Source organism: Microcebus murinus, chromosome 14 (assembly GCF_040939455.1).
Source record: "Microcebus murinus isolate Inina chromosome 14, M.murinus_Inina_mat1.0, whole genome shotgun sequence".
Taxonomy (NCBI): domain Eukaryota; kingdom Metazoa; phylum Chordata; class Mammalia; order Primates; family Cheirogaleidae; genus Microcebus; species Microcebus murinus.
In genome coordinates, this window is record NC_134117.1 from 62,005,322 (window position 1) to 62,025,165 (window position 19,844).

At 49.0% G+C, this 19,844-nt stretch overlaps 1 protein-coding gene across 1 annotated transcript in view; it reads right to left on the reverse strand.

The window, feature by feature from the left end:
* LOC105863928 (maestro heat-like repeat-containing protein family member 1) overlaps nucleotides 1-5,606 on the reverse strand; it is a 52,214-nt gene extending 46,608 nt beyond the window's left edge. Inside the window, exons 1-4 of the mRNA XM_076009660.1 lie at nucleotides 5,568-5,606; nucleotides 5,196-5,253; nucleotides 5,071-5,140; nucleotides 4,834-4,885 (exon numbers count right to left, since the gene is read on the reverse strand). Coding sequence (XP_075865775.1) covers nucleotides 4,834-4,885; nucleotides 5,071-5,140; nucleotides 5,196-5,253; nucleotides 5,568-5,606 — 219 coding nt within the window. The remainder of the gene's footprint in view (nucleotides 1-4,833; nucleotides 4,886-5,070; nucleotides 5,141-5,195; nucleotides 5,254-5,567) is intronic.
* Between the last annotated feature and the right edge of the window lie 14,238 nt (nucleotides 5,607-19,844).

Consider the following 19,844-nt stretch of genomic DNA (forward strand, 5'->3'; position numbering starts at 1 on the left):
CTCACAGGAAGTTTGACTGGGTAGGTGCCCAACCAGCTATGTGGATGGAGGTGTCCCACCTTGGCTGGAGCCAGAAAGATGTCTCAGATAGCCTTACCTCACCAGCTCTTTGCAGGCACCCCACAAAGCTGCTCTTTGGCATGTTGTGCATGTACCATTCCAACATTCTTCTTTGAACCTCCTCTGTGTACTCCTCTCCAGAGCACAAGGAACACACAGCTGCTGGGCAGCACATTACAGATGCTGTGGTACCCATGGCTGCTGATGTTTCTGTAAGGAATAAAGAGGGGGGTGTTTCTCTTCTGGTGGACGTGGTGATTTTCTTCGGGGTATTTCATCATGGATGGTGAAAACATGCAAAGACTAATGCTTAAGAATCAGGAGATGGAAGCTTGCCTCTAGACAAGACATTGCACCTCCCCACCAACATTTCCTTAGGCGATTGGCTTAACTTTTAGGGCCTCTATTTTTTTACATGTAAAGGGAAATAGGTGACCCTTGGGGGCACTGGAAATGTTCTAGATGTGGACACATGTATCCAAACTCTTTGAAGGGTACACCTGAAATTGGTGAATTTTAAACACGTATAAGTTATATGTCAATACAGTTGATATGAAAAATCAATAGTGGTTGTACAACAGTGCGAATGTACTTCATGTCACAGAACTATACACCTTAAAATGGTTAAAATGGTAAATTTTCTGTTAGGTATATTTTATCACAATTAAAGAAACTGCCACCCAAAATCAATTGCATTCTATATACTGACAATAAACAATCAGAAAATAAACTTTTGAAAAGAGCATTTATAATAGTACCCAAACCAAAAATACGAAGGAATATATCTAGTAAGGGCTGTGCAAAATCTCTACACTGGAAATCATACAACATTCCTGGAGAAAAAAGTAAAGAATGCCTAAATGATTACAGGACTATATCATGGTCATGGATTGATACACACTATTTTAAGGTGTCAAATCTCTCTCATTTCATCAATTTTATGTATTATATTTGATTAACTTTTTAAAATTACTTTAAACAGAAAAAAGGAAGACATGTTCAACAATATTAAATGTAGCAAACAGTTAAGTAAGGACTTGAAATATCCAAGTCTCTTAGCCAGGAAGTCAGTACTGACCCTAAAAACAATGTTTCACTGAGTTGCTATGAGAAGAAGGCACCTGGCTTTGGGTTTAGATGGAAGGTGAGAATGCTAACAGCATACTGCCTAAGAAAACCATGCACACCACATACAGGGAGCTCTCTTTGTTAACTGGAGGGCCTTAATCTCTCCCACTCACTGCACATGAAAGAACAAAATGGAAAAACAGAGTATCCAACTGGGCACTTTTCCTGTCCCTAGAGATCCCTGTGTTATCTCCAGAAAGAGTGACAGGCTCCCAACAGTGAGAAAAAGAATGAGTCACATTCTCTCATTCCTTCACTCAGCACACACATATCAGGAGCCTCCTGTGGGCCAACTTAGCCAATCCCCCTAGAGGACAGGGACACAGTGAGGTGGCTCACAGGTCATTCTCCTCTAGGAGATCCCCCACAGAAACATACTCATTTCACCAGCACACAGTACTTGCTATAAAACTGAGAGAGATACTGGGGGCCATTGCCACAGCCCTCCCCCTCTCCTCCATGGCCAACCTGGAATAAATGCCTCCCTCACTCCCAGCCAGGGAGGAAAGACTCAGGGGCCCTTGATCAGATTCCTCCAGTGCTCAGTCAACTACTTCCTGGAGACTAAGACAGAATGTTGAATCTGTGAAGAAGCCAGTTATTTTTGTGTTTCTCAACATCAAAGCACTTCTGTGCCCAGAGAAATCTGGAAACATTCAGTGCTGTGGGGCATGGTGTCCACAGCCATTCACATCCTCATTTGCCTGGAGTCTAACTGACCTCACACCCTCCAGCTGTGTTTAACACTTTCATAGACAAAGTGACTACTACAAAGAAAGATAAACTGACAGGCTACTTTGCCTAACTTCTAACATGAAAATCTCTGCAAAGGCAACCAATCACAGGGAGCAAGACCACCTCTCAGTTGCTGTAATCACGCTACCTCACTGTTCACACACATAGTGCCCACTGGACTCTCAAATATATCCATTTGGCCACCTCCAAAGCCTGGAATAGCAGCTCTGCCAGGAGTTCTTTCTGGATGGAATAGGGCACGAAGGGAAATTCAACACGAATGCCATGAACCTTCTGGGTTCTTGGGTCCTGGGAAAAACATAAATAAATACTATAATAGCTCTCTCATGAGCCAGGAAGAAGGGGATTGAAATCAAGAGCAGTCTTCATACTTGTTACCCAGTTGCTTCTTGGTTGTACATTTCCTTTCAAGCAGAGACCATGTCCTCTCCATCCTTTGCATGGCCATGTGAAGCTACGCTAGAATCATGCAACGCATCCAGGGGCAGTAAGTGGCTACAGCAGGATGCAGCCTAGGAGAGCCCCCAAACCAAAACTCCACTACCAATCTACCTCTGCTTGGATCCCAATCTAATGCATCTGTGAAAGGCTTGCAGATGTGCTCTTGAAGACGTCCGCCTCTGGGGTCAGGGAGGGTATCTGTGAGGACCTTTGCAGCATTCTGCTCCCGTGTCTCTGCAAGGCAGCATTTGCATGCCACAGCTGCTCCACTTTACCCTGCTGTGGACACGTGGAAATCATGGCACTCAGGCAGAGAAGCATGAGCACAGCTTGTAGGAGTGAGCATACCCAGGGGAGCATATACACCCATACTTTACAAATACCTTCAGTGTGCTTCTTAGTTTTCCCTGGCCCCCATTTCCAGGACAGATGAGAGCCCCTGCCATAGTGTTCTGTCCTGAAGAAATAACAGCGTTCTCTTTGGCTCCAGAATACAGAGTTGTCTTCAAAGACACTGAGCTTTGCCTTGAACAGCTTCCCAATCCCGACATGACCTTATTTCTGCCTGGAACAGCTTACCTAGGTCTACAAAGAACTTCTGTTCCATATTTATATCATATTCATTCACCTCTTATGAACCTATTTTCTCTGAGAGGGCTTTGGCCACCCCCTTTCCTCCTTCAGTCACCATCTGGAGGACACACTCTACCATCCTGGTCCCCACACCTCTCTCACTGCAAGCTATTTCCAGGTCCATCTAAGTACAAATGTTCACAACTTTAAAACCAATTGTGTTAATATTAATAGATCCATCATTCATCCTTACTAATCTGGCCTCATGAACACAAGTGACAGTGTCAATCCATTTAGAAGGGGGAAGGTAGTTGCCATTAAGTTCTTTCAATCATAGTTAAGGGAACATTGAAATGACCAGAGACACACACAGGTGGAGGGATTACCATAAGAAGGATGACTCGAAAACACTAGGAGAATTCAATCCTGAGAGGGAGATATGCCATTGAAAAGCCATTTAAGCATGATAGAAAGGGGAAGACGGGACAGCACATTCTGAGCACCTGCTTGGTGCTCAACCCTCTGCAGGCCCTTTTCCTTTTAGGCTCTCCTTGGATCTCCACACCTCCACAAGTATCAGCTGTGTACTGATGCTCAAGCTGTGCTCAAAGTCACAGCTAATAAGGGAAGAGCCAGGGGTTCAAACCCAGGTCCACATGACTCTGTTCCAGTCAAGTGCTCTGTTTGCAGGGCAGAACTAGCAAAAGTAAAAGGGAGTTATGCTGAAAGTATCCTTGGTAAGAAATGAAGAACTGAGCATGTCTGGGAACACCAAGAACAGAAACTGATGACAAGGTGGGACTTCTTGCAGACTAGAACTGCAAGGCGGTTTGGATTTCAAGACAGCTCCAGGAACCTCACTGACAAGTAAATGCCCTGTCTTTTCATTCGTTGCTCAGGCAGGTGCCAGATGGAGCCACAGTCTGACTTCTTCAGCTGGCTCAGAGTTTCTGATTACCCCAAACTTTCATCTCTCTACCTCGTATCTTCAGCTAGCAGGACAACATTAAACAATACAAAATAAAAGTCATTACTATTTCACTTCACTGGGGGTGATTATTATTCCAGAAGCTGTACCAGCTAAATAATAGATCAGAAAATGTTTAGGTCAATGAGAGAATAATGGATTCACTAAGGCCCATCAAGGACACGTGGTATAACATTCTGAGATCTCCTCGTGGTGGCTATTAGAGGACAACCATGATCTCCCATGCAAGTTCTCCTCAGAATGTTCCCCCACGGCTAAGGCTCACCCAGGCACAGGGAATCTCATGCCCATTATACTAGCTAAGATTTGTGAAAGGACTTCAGGTGCATGTGAGTTCTCAAACTGTTCAATTTCTTCAGTGCTCTACTATCACTATTACATACTTACTGAGTATGAACCGTTGTTATGGAATGCACTGTGTGTGCCCAAATTCCTGTGTTGAAGGCCTAACCCCCAATGTGAGTCTATGTGGAGATAAGGCTTTTAAGGAGGCAGATAAGATTAAATGAGGTCCTAAGTGTGCCGTCATAAGACCACAACATTGCTGGCTTTATAAGGAGAGAGAGAGAGACAGAGATAGACAGAGAGAGAGAGAGGGGAGTCCTCCCACGATGTGTGGACGCAGATGGAAGGTGACCCTCTGAAAGCCAGAAAGAGGCCTGGCCAGGAACCACACCTGCCAGCACCCTGATCTCAGACTTCTCAGCCTCTGGGGCTGTGAGAAAATAAATCTGTTGTCTAAGCCACCTTCTCTGTGGTATTTTGTAGTCGCAGCCCTAGCAGACAGAGGCAACTGTCTCCTAGGGACTATAATACTGCTGTGCTCCTAAATGCTGAACTTCACACCTGGGAAACACCACAGCCCCGAGAGAACAGCTTTTCTGCACCTGGGGGTAACCCAAAGCCACATCAGACTGCAGTGCTGCCAGGCTCTGCCAGCTGCGGGACAGCCTGGCCCATGACACCCACATTCTCACCTTCCTGTCTCCTGTCTCCCCTCCCATCTGCATCCTCTGAGCTCTCACGCCGTGTGGGACCCAACAGCTACTTATCACTATTTATGTCCACTCCGAGGACACTGCCCCCAGCAATCTGCTCAACTGCACTCATCCGGGTCCCTTTACCGGCCCTGCTCCGCCTTGACTCCCAGGTGTCCGGGCCAGTGGAACTGCAGCGCGCTGGACAGGATGGGCTCTGGGGTCAGGTGCCAAGAGTGGGATCCCAGCTGTGGCCTTGCTGAGGTTCCTACCTCTAAGCCTCAGCTGCCGCACCTGTGAAATGGACGTGGTAATAGTGCTCACCAGCGCCTGTGGAGAAACGTACAGAAGACGGAGGAGACAGTCGACGAATGCGTCTAAGACCGCCAGAAAAGGTCAGTTTTGAGAGCGCTAGGCCTAGCACAGCCAAGTTAGGAACCTGACAGGCAAAACCCGTTAGATTTCCCACGTGCCCTGACAGTTTAACTGACAGGCTCCTTGGTGTGGCCTGCCTTCTCTCATTGGCCTCTCGACTGTCAATCAGACACTGGCTCCGCCCCTGCGGTTACTGACTGTTTTAGGGAGCTGCTTGGCCCCGCCCCTTTGCCAACATGCTCTCACGTGAGCACAGCTGCTCCACTGACCGCGAGGCCACGCCCCCGGTCGCGCATGCAGGAAGCCATCCTGTCAGCCAAGCCCTGACAGAAAACCTTTGGTTCCTGTCAGATGCCTCCCTCCCAGTCAGCTGCTGGGCTCTGGCGGGAAAGATGGCAGCTCTGGCTCTCCACCACAGCTAAATTTTGACCCAGGAGAAAACTGGGGACCCGCAGAGGACTCAACGTTCAGTCACGTGTCCCAGCTCTGCCCAGGACAGCTGGAAATGGATGTAAAGTGGCAGCTCTGCCCCATCAGCGCCACCCGCCTAAGCAGGCGTTTCCCTGAGCTTCCTCCTCCCCGTGCACAGGGGAGCCTGGCGGTGCCCAAGTCCCGCTTAGGGCTGTGAAGTAGCGCTTTTATTTCTAGGTGATCTCTATTTTGGGAAAAAAATTCCTCTCCAGGTGAATGTTTTTATTTTGGAGTTAGTCGAAAATATTTTTAGGTATGATATGTGAAAACCTGAACCTAATTCTTTCAGAGCTTTGTGTTATTCAAGGATGAAAGACGTTCATATTAAAATGTACTCCGCCTTTTACCAGGGACTGTGGCCATTAGCGTGTTCACACATCTCAGAAACAGCCCGGGCTACACAGTCAGGGCTTGGCAGAAAGGCAGTTCTCAGGGAGAAGGTTAGATGCAGGTGAACTGAAGGGCAGTTGGGCAGTTGGTGCAACTGTGGGGTCAGGACCTGCTACCTCCCTTTCACAGCATGGCGCCTCAACCCGGGAAAAGCTCCCTGAAGCCGCTGGCGCGCCCCGTGTGCGTGTGCACGTTGCACGTGCCTGTGTGTACGTGTGTAGTGAATGTGCCTGTGTTTGCTAGTGCGTCTGTGTTGGTGAGTGTGCACGTGTATCTGTGTGCAAGTGTGTGTGTTTACACTTGTGTGCGTGTTTACACGTGCATGAGTTGTGGCAGCACGCTCTGTGGGAAGGGCATTCTGAGACCCAGCAGAGCTGTCAGGGGCCGTCCCTACTCCTCTGCAGTCCCTTCCCTCTCTCAGGAAACTAGAGTGCTGCCGCGGGTGCAGCCAGACTCCCGCAGTCTGGCTCCTGCAGAATCCTGCAGCCTTCCCACGTGGAGGCCCAGGTAGTGGCTGATCCCCGAAAGGTGGCTCTGGGAGAGTTGCCTTTCCACCTTTTAGGACTACTGCCCAGGGGTGCCCTCAGGCGATTGGTCTGGCGAGGCCAGAGGGGAGTTGGCCCCAGATCCTTGGCCTGTCTCTTTAATCCCGTCTCTGGACAGGAGCATGGGGGAGGCTCAGGGTGGCACACAAGCGCCCCCAGGTGCAGTCAACATTGCACCGAGGCGGTCATATTGCCCATGTGTTAGGGCCTAGAGACCACAGGTAGCCAATAACCAGCCATCAGCCTCTGCATTATGCTTGCTTGCTTGCTTAGGAGAGTTGAAAATGTTCAGCTGACCCTCCAGACCATGTCACATGCTGCCTCTGTGCCTTGGCCAGTCGCCTTGGCTTGGGGTCAGCCTGGCCTCCCTCCTCCTTCTCCTTTTCTCCAAGCTCAGTCCCTCCCCTTCATCTGCCCAAGATGAGAGGTGGGCACTCCCCACCCCCACCCAGCCGCCACCCCCTTGCCAAGCACACACACTCATCCCACTTGAGTCCTGGGGCAGGAACTCAGGAAACTTCCAGCCCTGGCAGGAGCAGGAGCTCCGTGCAGGACACAGGAGCCAGTGGCCTGTTCCCCTCAGACTCTGCTGTGCCTTTGCCTCTTGCTCCTGCCACCCTGGGAGGCCCAGTGCCACCCACTGCTCTGTCCTTTGCTTGTGCTCAGGGCTGCCTGACCCTATCCTGGGGGAATCTCCTCATCCTCTCTTTACTTTCCAACTGGCCAAGGCGCTTGCTAGCGCGCGTGGTCTCTCTCTGTCTCTCTCTCTCTCAGGAAAGGAGGAGGAATTTCTTCCCCTGTCTAACTTTTCAACGGACACAAATTCACTTCCAGTCTCTTCCTTTTCCAAGTCACCTTCCAAGTGCTCCCAGTGCCCTCAACTCCCAAACACAGAGAAGAGGCTCTACAACCCCAAGCCTTCTTTTCCTTGCCCTTCCCTTCCCCTCTTCCTCCTCCACAGCCACCTCCCCTGCCCCCAGGAGAGCCACCTGTCTCTGCCTCCTCCTGCCTCTTTCTTTTTGGCAGTCGCTGGACTTCAGGGCTTGGCAGTGGCAGCGGTGGCAGCCTAAGCCACAGCAGCCCTGGCAGCACACCGGCCCCAGCCCCAGCCATGGCCTGCTTCTCCAGCCCCGTCACCTGATCCCAGGAAAGGTGTTGAGCAGATGGGGGCAATTGAGGCAAAGTGGCTGCAGTGGCGGTAGAGGCGCTGCTGCTGAGGGAGGCCTGATGAGCACAGGCGACTAAGGCCCCAGGCAGCTGTCAGCTCCAGCCCAGTGACCACGTGCTGCCCTGGCGCCTCAGAAGAGAGGACGCGGCCCACAGGCCAAGCAGCAGCAAGTCCAGAGGCGGGCGCGGCGCAGGCACTTGCCCAGCCCAATTCCCCTGGCCAGGCCACCAGGACTTGACAGGCTACCAGAGTGAGGGAGCACAGTCCCTGCAGCCACCGTAGGATTCCCGCCGGTGACGGAGTCCCCCCATGTCTGAGACGCAGAGCCTGGGGGGCCCTGCATCCCTTGGATGGCCAGGTGGAGCACAGGGGCGGGCAGCCTGGGGACGGAGGGAGGTGAGGTCAGGCGAAGCACTTCCTGAGACTATCGCTATCATGCTCAGTCCTGAGTCAGATGGTGTCGCCTAATGACTGGAAGCCCCTGGGATCCACAAACCAGAGCTCCCCAGTGCTTTCTGTGCAGCTTTTGCAATTGCCTGGGGAGAAGGAGGTGCCACGACCCCGGGTGCTCTGGCCCATCTGGGCTAAAGGGGCTTAGTCTTGGGGACGAGGCTCTTTGTCCCTCTTCCTGTAGCTGCTCCCTGGCGAGGTGCGGGTGCCCAGTAGTCACCCCGTTGGTGCCCCCCACAAACTCTCGGTGGCCCAAGACTCCTGCCCTCCGGAGGAAGCACACGTGGGGTCCGGGCTGCCTGGTCCTCTTTAGACTGTTATAAAGCAGTGCCTCAGCCCCCAGAGGTAGCTCCGGAAGGAGGGGTAGGGAGCCTGGGCCCAGGGGGAGGAGGTGAACTCCTTAGGTAAAGGGTGAGTTGAAAGGGGTGTCAGAGAGGGTGCACAGTAGCTAGGGTTGCTTGCTGCTGGGGCGCCCAGTTCCCCTTTTGCTCTGAATCCCACTCCTCAGAGCTGCAGACATTGTTTAAAATTATTTTTTACTTCTTTCTTTTTTCTTTTTTTGTTCCGAGCATTGTACAGACCTGCAGACAGTAAATGTTCTTCTCCTAGGCAAGCGGCTGGGGGGTGGGAGGGGATGATTGAGGGGAGCCCAGACCAGCTGAGTGAAGGGTTTTATCTGCAGATGCAGCAGGTTCCGCCAGCAGCCAGCTCTTCCTGAGCTGCCCAGATCCCAGGGTTCAGTTTGGTTGGCTGCAATTTCCAAGCCTGGGTGGGCAGGGTTACATGGCCATGTTCCTATGGAGAACATTTAAGCTCCACTTCCTTGGGCTTGAAATCTTCTTCTTGGCTCCTTGGCCTTAAATCACTTCCTTCCTGGCCAATAGACCAATTAGATAATAATCCTAGAGTCCCTAAGCTGCTTGAGAGCAAGGTGCAGAAGTTGAACACTGTTGGCTTACCTGTGCATTTTAGAATAACTGACAGTTGTACTTTTTTAATTCATCTAAGGAAACAAGTGAATCTGGAGGCCCCTGAGTTTTCTCCCTCTGCCCACGGGACACTTTGCAGCACTTTTGGATCTTGTTTCACACCTCTGGGGAAGTCTCTGCCCTCTCCCCCTTGTTTCCCACCCACCACTTAGCTCTAACTCTACTAATTGGCCACTCCCCCAAACAATCCAAAAGAAAATGCATTGGGGGCTGAGGTGATTGGATGTTTTACTTTTGCATTAAGACAGAGGCCACAAAGAAAGAAAAATGCTCCTCCCATGTGTGCTCTGGATGTGTCCACTGGGACTAGTGGTCCCACAGACAGCTTGCAGGGAACTTCCCCAGACTCTGCAGCTAGGATGCGAATTGTCACTGAGGACATCCGTGCTTTTAAGGTAGTCTCAGTCACCGAATCCGAATGAACTGTGAATAGATGCTTCACTGGATACATGTTTAGGATCTGGAATATTAATCATCACACTCACTAACCACTGAGTATGTACTACTTGACAAGGGGACCACTGAAAGTTTTGCTAAACCTAGTGATTGTTTGAATTTCTCCTTGCCAGACACCCCATTCCTCCTCAATGCACCCCCCACTGCCCGTCAGTTTTCTCTAATCCATCCCATAAGAGTTTTCTCTAAAGGAATTTTGAAGAAAAGTTCTTCATTTTTATCAAAAGATATTTAGACTGGAGACCATGTCTGCTTCTCCAAATGGAAGTAAAGAATTAAAGCAAATACGTAGATAATTCAGGTAAAACCTCCCACCACAGATTTACAATAATTAGTTGGAAAGTTTAGGGGGAATGGAGTTATTTTGAATTGAGGAGCTGTTCACTCACAATGTGTCTGTTGAGGCATGATCGACCTAGAATGCAGGTAGGCATACAGAGATGATTAAAACTACCTTTCAATGTGAAAGGTGGTACAAGTATCTATGTCGTTAGCGTCATATTTCTGTTGTTTGAAATGCTAGTGTAATGGATAGTGTATTCGTATAAAATGGTTATTTCTGTGAGTTGCCAAATGCAGCACCACGTAAACTTTTGAATCCCACCCCATAACACCCAGGGCAAACATGAAGCCCTCACAAAACATGGAACGCCTTCGGAAAGACGCTCTGGGCCACTGCCACATGCTGGTGGATTTGACGCTCCCAGGGGGAGGCCGCGGCCCTGTCTGTGGATAGCTGGGAACCAAGGGGGCATAAGGGGGGAAAAGGTGGGTTTGGCATTGAAGGAAACCTGCCAGAATGGCGGCCCAGCCCGAGGAGGGCAGTGCAGGGCAGGGCGTGGCCTGCTCGTCCCCACTCCTTCCTCCAGCCTCATACAGCCCCCAGCTCTGCCCGCACCTGCTGTGAGCATAGAACTACCGGCCTCCTCGTGTCTCCACTGACCCAAGCCTCAGAGGGCCGAGGCCACACCCTCACCTTTAGGAAGCTCACCTGTCACAAACCTCCCAGTGGGGTCCCCCTTTCCATTGTGGAACCCGTTATGGGGCCTGACCCTAACCAGCCAGGTCACCCACTGCACCTGCTGCGTCCCCCAGTCCAGGAAGCCAAGGCGGGTGCTGGCGGCCACCACATAGGTCCCCTTCCAGCACAGGGCCACAGAGCAGACTTAGTTTCCTGGGGAAGTCAGGGGACGAGGGGGGTGACCCCGCTGCTGCGTCTCCACAGGGCCAACGTTGCTCCCCACCTGCTGCACACCGTCAGGAGGCGCCGGCAGAGGTACGGGGGCATTCCTCTTCCCAGGGCAGTGGGCCTGGCTGCTCCCAGGCGTGGTCTGGGCTGGCCTCCGTGGGCCACGTGCATCCTGGCAGAGACGTCACTTCGCTGCCAACCCCGCTACTCACGCAGCCATCCACTGTGGCCAGCAGGTGACTGACCTCCTGTCTCTGCCTCCCTGTCTGTAAGGGGTCAGTGGGCTCTGCCTCCTGGGGAGGGTGCGAGGCTGAGGGAGGATGCACCTAGGGCACAGCAACTGCCCTGTGGATGGTGTGAGGCCACACGCCTGCAGCAGCTCCACACACGCATGTGATCCCATGTGGGTGTGGGAGCCCTACACAGGTGTGTGAGCTCTTCACAGGTGCACTAGCCCCATACCGGTGTGTGAGGTCTTTACAGGTGTGTGAGCTCTTTCAGACCGTTTGTTTTCATCCTGCCATGCCCCCAACATCGTGCCTGACCTGCAGGAGTGATGACCAGCAAATGGTCAGGAACCACCAACGCTTGGGCATGTCTGAGTTAGGACAGGTGCCACAAGGCCGGACCTAGGGTCAGGCTCAGAGACTGCCGTTCCCGTGCAGTGACACATTTGAAGATGTTACAGCTTCTATGGACTTTTCGTCTAGAAGAGAAAACAAGTCCTAATTGTTGATGCAACAACAGTCATCGCTGTGGACCTATAAACTCCCGCTGTCTGATAGTGTGTTCAGGATGAAAGTTCCCACTTGAGGTGGCCCAGAAGCACCTGGCCCAGGCTGGGACCATGCAGGATCCAGAGGCAGTGCTCCTTGGGGAGCACCTGGGGTGCCTTTGGCCCCATCAGGGGTAGGAATGAGCCACCCCCTGGACGGGCAGAGCCCAGTGCCCTGGAGCAACCTGGAGTCCTACGGGAAGCCTCCGGGCTCCTGGGCCAGCCCTCTCACTGCCTCCCGTTTTCCTGTGGGACTTGCCTGAGGGACAGGAGCCCCGCTTGGGGAGAAGTGCTTGCTGAACCCCAGCGTGGTGGGGGGCGGTGCGCTGGGCCAGGAAGAGGCAGGGGAGCAGGAATCATCTGTAGGTCTCTGGAAGCTCAGCCAAGACAGCACTTGTTCTGGGATGGGTTCCCCTTAGCAGTGTCCTGGGAGTCTCACCTGCCACACTGAGTCCTGGCCCTGCCCCTGGGGTCTCCAGCCTGCCACAGGCACACAGAAAGAAAGAAGGGTAGACCCCCACATGGGCAGCAGCCCAGCAGACATCAGGCCCGGGTGCCCAGCTCAGGCAGGAGACAGGGTGTCTTCAGTCGCCTTGTCCTAGCTCCTCTGACGCCTTACAAGAGGGAGGGGCTGGCCTGCTGCCCTCTGGCCTGAGGGTGCACCGTGGGACCCCAGGGTGGGGAAGGCCCGGCTCAGTCGGCCCCTGTGCAGGTGCCTTTCACGGCTCCTTGGGCCAGGGAGGGTCCTCTGAGTGCTCAAGGCCCAGCCGCCTCCTCATGCACCCTCAGTGACACCAGATGAGGACTCGGCCTGGTGGACACACATGTTGGTAGAGGCACAGCTTCTCCCTTGCAGGAGCGCCCTGGCCATCCGTATTGGGTGGACCGCCGGGAAGGGCGAGGCGCGCGTGCGCACAGCGCTCCACCCGTCCTCACTCAGACTACTGGCTGTCGCCCCTGCAGAAGCCTGCCAAGTGCTTATTCGTGGAACTGGCTTTCTGAATGCGAAGGGGCAAGACGAAGTCATTGCACACTCAAGTTTGGCAAAAACAACCTTGTTGGAAAGTTGTCCTCTTGGTACTGCTGAGTCACACATTCCCCACACAACGCCGGCTTTCTCCACAGCCAGCCAAGACTCCAGTGCGTGGTGCCCATTCCCTGTGGACACTGTGGGTGACAGCGGTGAGGACAGGTGGAAGGAGGACCTGACTCAGAGCCTGGCCACCCCTCCCTTCATCTGCAGAGTGGGGAGGAGTAAATCCCCCAGGGCCACAAGAGCGTCCCAGATCAGGGCTTGACCCCGCTGAGGCTGGGTTGGGGGCTGGGTCTGCGTCTCAGCTGCACCTGCCCACCCTGTTCCCAGCTCTCCCTTCCCTGGAGCGCTGAGGCCCCCCAGCCCGTGTGTCTGCTCCTGCCAAGTGGCAGCAGCCCGGGCTCTGGGCCTGGCCAGGTGTACCAGTAGCTTGCCCAGGCCGGGGTATTAGCCCTGGATTGAGAGAGGATGCCAGCCGCCAGGCCTGGGCCCTGGAACCCCGGCTCAGGCACACGTTGTGTGTCACCTTGACCAGAGGAGTGTTCTGCTCTGAGCCTCTGTTTTCTCTACTGCAAAATGGAGCCAAAACAGTGGTTGCAGTAGGCACCGTTGCAGGTGTCGAGCAGGTGGAAGGGCTTAACACTTTTTACAAAATCTCCTATAATTTGGCATCTGTCAGGCAGGAGGGGTGCTTCTACCACAGGGCGTGGCCTGTCCACAGTGCAGCGGCCTCGGCGCTGACGTGGGAGGGCTCCTCCCCACGAGCTCCTGGGCACAGCTGGACTTCCGGCAGCCTCCTCACCTGGCCCTCGATACACTCATTGGATCTGATTATATTATGTTCCATGACGTCTTTGATTCCAGGGCCATCTGCTGAACCCAGAATGACCCCTGTCCCCCAGGAGGCTTGTTGGCCATCTCCCCTCTTTCCATGAGTGCAGAGAACGGGGCAGGGGCCGTCACTGCCACATTCTCACTGGGCACAGCCGTGTGGATGGTCTCAGGGAATTAGGTTTTCATTGGAATGTACTTTCTCAGGAGTGGCTAAGGACTGAGCAACCCCTTCCTACAGAGAGTGACATTTACTGAGTACTTCTTGTATCAGACACTGTGCCCAGTCCCTACATGCAATATCTCCTAGAATTCCCAAAACAGCCTTAGTGTTACTTTCTTGTAACATGAGTCTACCTAAATAACAAACAGAAAAGCTATCTAAAAGAAAACTGTTTATTCAGGAATAGAGCATTGCAATGGGAATATGCATGCCATAGTCAACTATGCGCGAATTCAGGGAGATAAAGTAGTCTTTAGGGTAAAAATGAGGAGGATTTCCGATATGTTTGAGCTCACTATTATTGTCTACAAAGATCAATAACTTGGGTGAAACCAAAGTGGTGTTGAACAGGCAGTTGCTGGGCAGACGTTCTTGCAGAAGTATTTTTTGTGTAAGCTTTGCAGTGGCCTTTGTGCAAGTTTCTGGTTTTTGTGAAAACTTTTGTGATAGTTTTTGTGATTACGTATGCAAGCAGGAGAACCCTCTATTCATAGGCTCCCTCAGCCCAATTTGTCAGGTTTTTTGTTTTTGTTTAACACATGTTACTCCCTTTTGAGTTTGACAACTTTCCTGGGTCTCCCTTTTGATTAACACCTTTGTCTTCCAGCATCACTGATCAATCATCCTGCCTCTAGGATGTGATTATCCTTCAGTGCCAGGATGGACCTTTCCTGGCGCTGGTCTCGTCCCATGTTGGAGGGACTGATGGCAACTTGGAATCCGTGTCAAACGCTTCCTTTGGGGGACAATGTGTCTGGTTGTCACCCATGGCGTATGTATCATGCTCTATAAACCTGTGTCTTGCTCTTGCCCTATAACCCTATCTTTCTCTCCTCAATAAACCTCATTTTCATGTTCGCCTAACTTTGGCTTGTCTGGTCATTCTTTGGCCACGAGCATGCCAAGAACTGACATTTTCACACTGAAACCTGACACAGGACATTACTGTACACTACTGTAGACTCTATAAATACTGTACACTTTGGCTAATTTGAAACTTTCTTCAATTAATTAACCTTGGCTTACTGTAACTTCTTCATAAACTTTAACTTTTTAAACTTTACTCTTTTGTAGTAACACTTAGCTTAAAACACACCTTGTACAGTTATACAAAAAATTTTTTTCTTTATAAGCTTTTAATTTTTTTTTAACTTTTTTGTTAAAAACGAAGACACAAACACACACATTAGTCTAGGCCTACACAGGGCCGGGACTGTCAATATCACTGTCTTCTACCTCCACATCTTGTCCCACTGGAAGGTCTTCAGCTGCAGTGACACATGGAGCTGTAGTCTCCTGTGGTAACAATGCTGACCTTCTGGAATACCTCCTGAAGGGCCCGCTGAGGCTGTCTTACCCTTTGCTTTCTTTTCCTAAGTAGAAGGCGTATACTCTAAATTAATAATGGCCGGACATGGACATGGTGGCTCATGCCTATAATCCCAGAACTTTGGGAGGCCGAGGTGGGAGGATCACTTGAGCCCTGGGAAACAGAGAGAGACCCTCTCTCTAAAAAGCACAAATTTTTTAACAAGGAAATACTAGGTGATAGGAATTTTTCAGCTCCATTATGATCTGGAACCAGAGTCAAATATGAGGAACATCATGGAGTGAAACATCAGTTTGGTATGCTGTTGGTGAAGAACGTAAATTACTACAGTCCACTATGGAGCAAGAGTATAGAGGTTCCTCAAAAACATCAAAATTAAAAGTAGAACTACCATATGATCCAGGAATCCTACTACTAGGTAATATATCCACAAGAAATAAAATCAGTACATTGAAGAGATATGTGCACACCATGTTTATTGTAGCACTCACAATACCCAAAATATGGAATCAATGGATGAATGGATAAAGAAAATGTGGTATATTCACCCAATGGAATACTATTTATCAAAAAAAAAAAAAGAAAGAAATGAAATTCTGTCATCTGCAGCAACATAGGTAAGCCTGGAAGACATTATGTCACGTGACATAAGGCAGGCATACAAAGACAAACAAACACTGCATGCCCTCACTGATATGTGGAGCCACAAAAAGTTATCTCATACAAGTAGAGAGTAGAATAGTGGTTGCGAGAGGCTAACGGGAAGGGGGCACAGAGTGGATGGGGAGGTTGATCAATGGGTAAATGTTGCAGCTGAATAGGAGGAGTAAGTTCTAGTGTTCCAATGCTCTGAAGAGTGACTACTGTTCACAGTAATATGTATTTCAAAATAGCCAGGAGAGGAATTTGAATGTTCTCACCACCAATGATAAATGTCTGAGGCGATAGACATGTTAATAACCCTAATTTGATTATGCATATTATATGCACATATCAAAACACACTGTCCCCCATAAATATGTACAATTAAATATATATTTTGTAAGTCAGGCACAATGGTTCACATCTATAATCCCAGCACTTTGGGAAGGCACAGGCAGGAGGATTGCTTGAGGCCAAGAGTTTGAGACCAGCCTAGTAACATAGCAAGGTCCCATCTCTAGAAAAAAATGCAAAAAAATTAGCCAGGCATGGTGGCATGTGCCTGTAGTCCCAGCTACTTGGGAGGCTGAAGCAAGAGGATCACTTGAGCCTAGGAATTTCAGGATGCAGGGAGCTATGATGACACCACTGCACTCTAGTCTGGGAAACAGAAGAGATACTGTCTCAAAATATAAGATGGCCAGGCTTGGGGGCTCACGCCTGTAATCCTAGCACTCTGGGAGGCCGAGGCAGTCAGATTGCTCAACGTCAGGAGTTCGAAACCAGCCTGAGCAACAGCGAGACCCCCATCTCTACTATAAATAGAAAGAAATTAATTGGCCAACTAATATATATAGAAAAAATTAGCCGGGCATGGTGGCACATGCCTGTAGTCCCAGCTATTTGGGAGGCTGACGCAGTAGGATTGCTTGAGCCCAGGTGTTTGAGGTTGCTGTGAGCTAGGTTGATGCCACGGCACTCACTCTAGCCTGGGCAACAAAGTGAGACTTTGTCTCAAAAAAAAAAAAAAAAAATATATATATATATATATATACAGATACATACATGTAAGTTTTGAAGAAAAAATCTTAATGTTCTGTACATCAAAAGATTCCATCAAGAAAACAAAATCCAACCCACACATTGGGAGAAAATATTTTGTAAATTATATATAAGGGTCAACTATCCAGAATAAACAACTCTTATGACCCAACAAAAATAGACTGTTGCTTCCTGGATCAGTTCAGTTTCGTGCTTTTTAAGAGTGTACTCAAAATTAATAAATAAATTATATATATATATATATATATATATATATGTGTGTGTGTGTGTGTGTGAAATAAAAATCAAAACCGCAATGAAGTATCACTTATCCCCAGTGAGAATGGCCTTTATCAAAAAGTCCCAAAATAATAAATGTTGGCGTGGATGTGGAGAGATAGGAACACTCATACACTGCTGGTGGGACTGCAAACTAGTATAACCTCTGTGGAAAGCAATACGGAGATACCTCAAAGAGCTACAAGTAGAACTACCATTTGATCCAGCAATTCCATTACTGGGCATCTACCCAAAACAACAAAGGCATTCTATAAAAAAGACAGCTGCACTCCAATGTGGATAGCACCACAATTCACAATTGCAAAGATGTGGAAACAACTCAAGTGCTCATCAATACACGAGTGGATTAATAAAATGTAGTGTATGTATACCATGGAGTTCTACTCAACCACAAAAAACAATGGTGATCTACCACCTCTTCTACTATCCTGGATAGAGCTGGAGCCCATTCTACTAAGTGAAGTATCCCAAGAATGGAAAAATAAGCACCACATGTATTCACTATCAAATTGGTATTAACTGATCCACACTGAAGTACATATATAGTAATAACATTCATCGGGTAATAGGCAGATGGGAGGGGGGAAGAGGGGATGGGTATATATACATGTAATGGGTGCAATTTGCACCATCTGGGGGATGGACACGCTTGAAGCTCTACCTCGGGTGCGGCAGGAGCAATATACGTAACCTAAACATTTGTACCCCCATAATATGCTGAAAGAAAAAAAATCTTAAAAAATATAAATTACCTAATTTAAAAATGGGCAAAGCATTTGAATATTTTTCAAAAGAACATATGCAAATGATTAATAAGCACAAAAAAGTCTGCTTATTACTCATTAGGGAAATGAAAATCAAAAGCAAAATAAGATGCCACTTCACAACCACTACAATGGCTACAATCAAAAAGATAGGCAATAATAGTAAGTACTGATGAGGAGGAGAAATTGAAATCTTTATCTATTGCTGACAGCAATGTCAAATGGTGCAGCCACTTTGGAAAACACTTTGGCTGAACCTAAATAAATTAAACAGGAATACCACATGATCCAGCAATTCCACTCCTGGGTCTATGGCTAACAGAACTGAAAACAGGCCAAGCACAGTGGCTCACAGCTGTAACCCTAACACTTTGGGAGGCCAAAGCAGAAGGATTCTTGAGGCCAAGAGTTCAAGACAAGCCTGAGCAACATAGTGAGACTCTGTCTCTATAAAAAACAAAAAATTAGCTGAGTGTTGTGGTGTGTACCTGTAGTCCCAACTACTTGAGAGGTTGAGGCAGGAGGATTGCTTAAACCCAGGACTTTGAGGTTGCAGTGAGATAGGATGATGCCACTGCACTCTGTATGGGGCAACAGAGAAAGACTGTGCCTCAAAAAAAATAAAAAATAAAAACAGAAAAAACACATGTCCACACAAAAAATTGTACATGAATGTTCACAGTAGCATTATTTGTACTAGCCAAAAGATGATAAAACCTACATGTCCATCAATTGATGAATGGATAAAGAAAATGTAGTATAACCATACACTGGATTATTCAGCCATCAAACAGAATAAAGTACTAATTCCTGCTACAACACAGAAGAACCTTAAAAACACTATGCTAATTGGAAGTCAGACTCAAAGGGCCACATATTTTATGATTCCGTTCATGTGAAAAGCCTAGAATAGCAAATCCCTAGGGACAGAAAGTAGATTAGTAGCTGACAGGTGCTGAGTGGAAGAGGGACAGATGAGGAAGGACTTCTAATTGAGTATGGGGTTTCTTTCTGGGGGTAATAAAAATGTTAAAAAAAATTTTTTTTTGAGACACGGACTTGGCTGTGTTGCCCAGACTATAGTGCCGTGGCCCAATCACAGGTAACTGTAACATCAAATTCCTGGTCTCCAGCAATCCTCCTACCTCAGCTTCCCTAGTAGCTGGGATTACAGGCACGTGCCACCACGCCCAGCTATGGTGTTACTGAAGTTAAACAGGTATAAATTTTGGCCTGGCGCAGTGGCTCACACCTGTAATCCTAGCACTCTGGGAGGCAGAGACGGGCTGACTGTTCGAGGTCAGGAGTTCGAAACCAGCCTGAGCAAGACCAAGACCCCCGTCTCTACTATAAATAGAAACAAATTAATTGGCCAACTAATATATACATAGAAAAAATTAGCCGGGCATGGTGGCACATGCCTGTAGTCCCAGCTACTTGGGACGCTGAGGCAGCAGGATTGCTTGAGCCCAGGAATTTGATGTTGCTGTGAACTAGGCTGATGCCAGGGCTAGCTCTAGCCCGGGCAACAAAGTAAACTCTGTCTGAAAAAAAAAAAGAAAAAAAAAAAGGAAAAAAAAAAGGTATAAATTTAGAGTGTGTCTTGTGGTAAGGTCTATGCAAACCTACCCTCAAAGTCCAAGGAAGCTGAGGACAAAGAAAGAGGCTGACAAATACATTTTCTCAGAAACATTTAATAGGGATTCACCAACAGAAGCCACGTTCCCGGTAGCAACAAGACAAGATGGTGGATCCCTGAGCCATTACCCACCAAGGACCCAGGGCTTATATACCATGGCGAAAGAATGTGTGGGACAATTGAAGTTGACCCCTCAGGGTAAGCAAGAATGCTATATGAATCTGCCTAAGGGCAGGATTTATGGTCAAAATTATCCTAAGAGGATTTATGGTAACAGTAGATAAAGCAGAAATCTTAAAGACATTGCTGG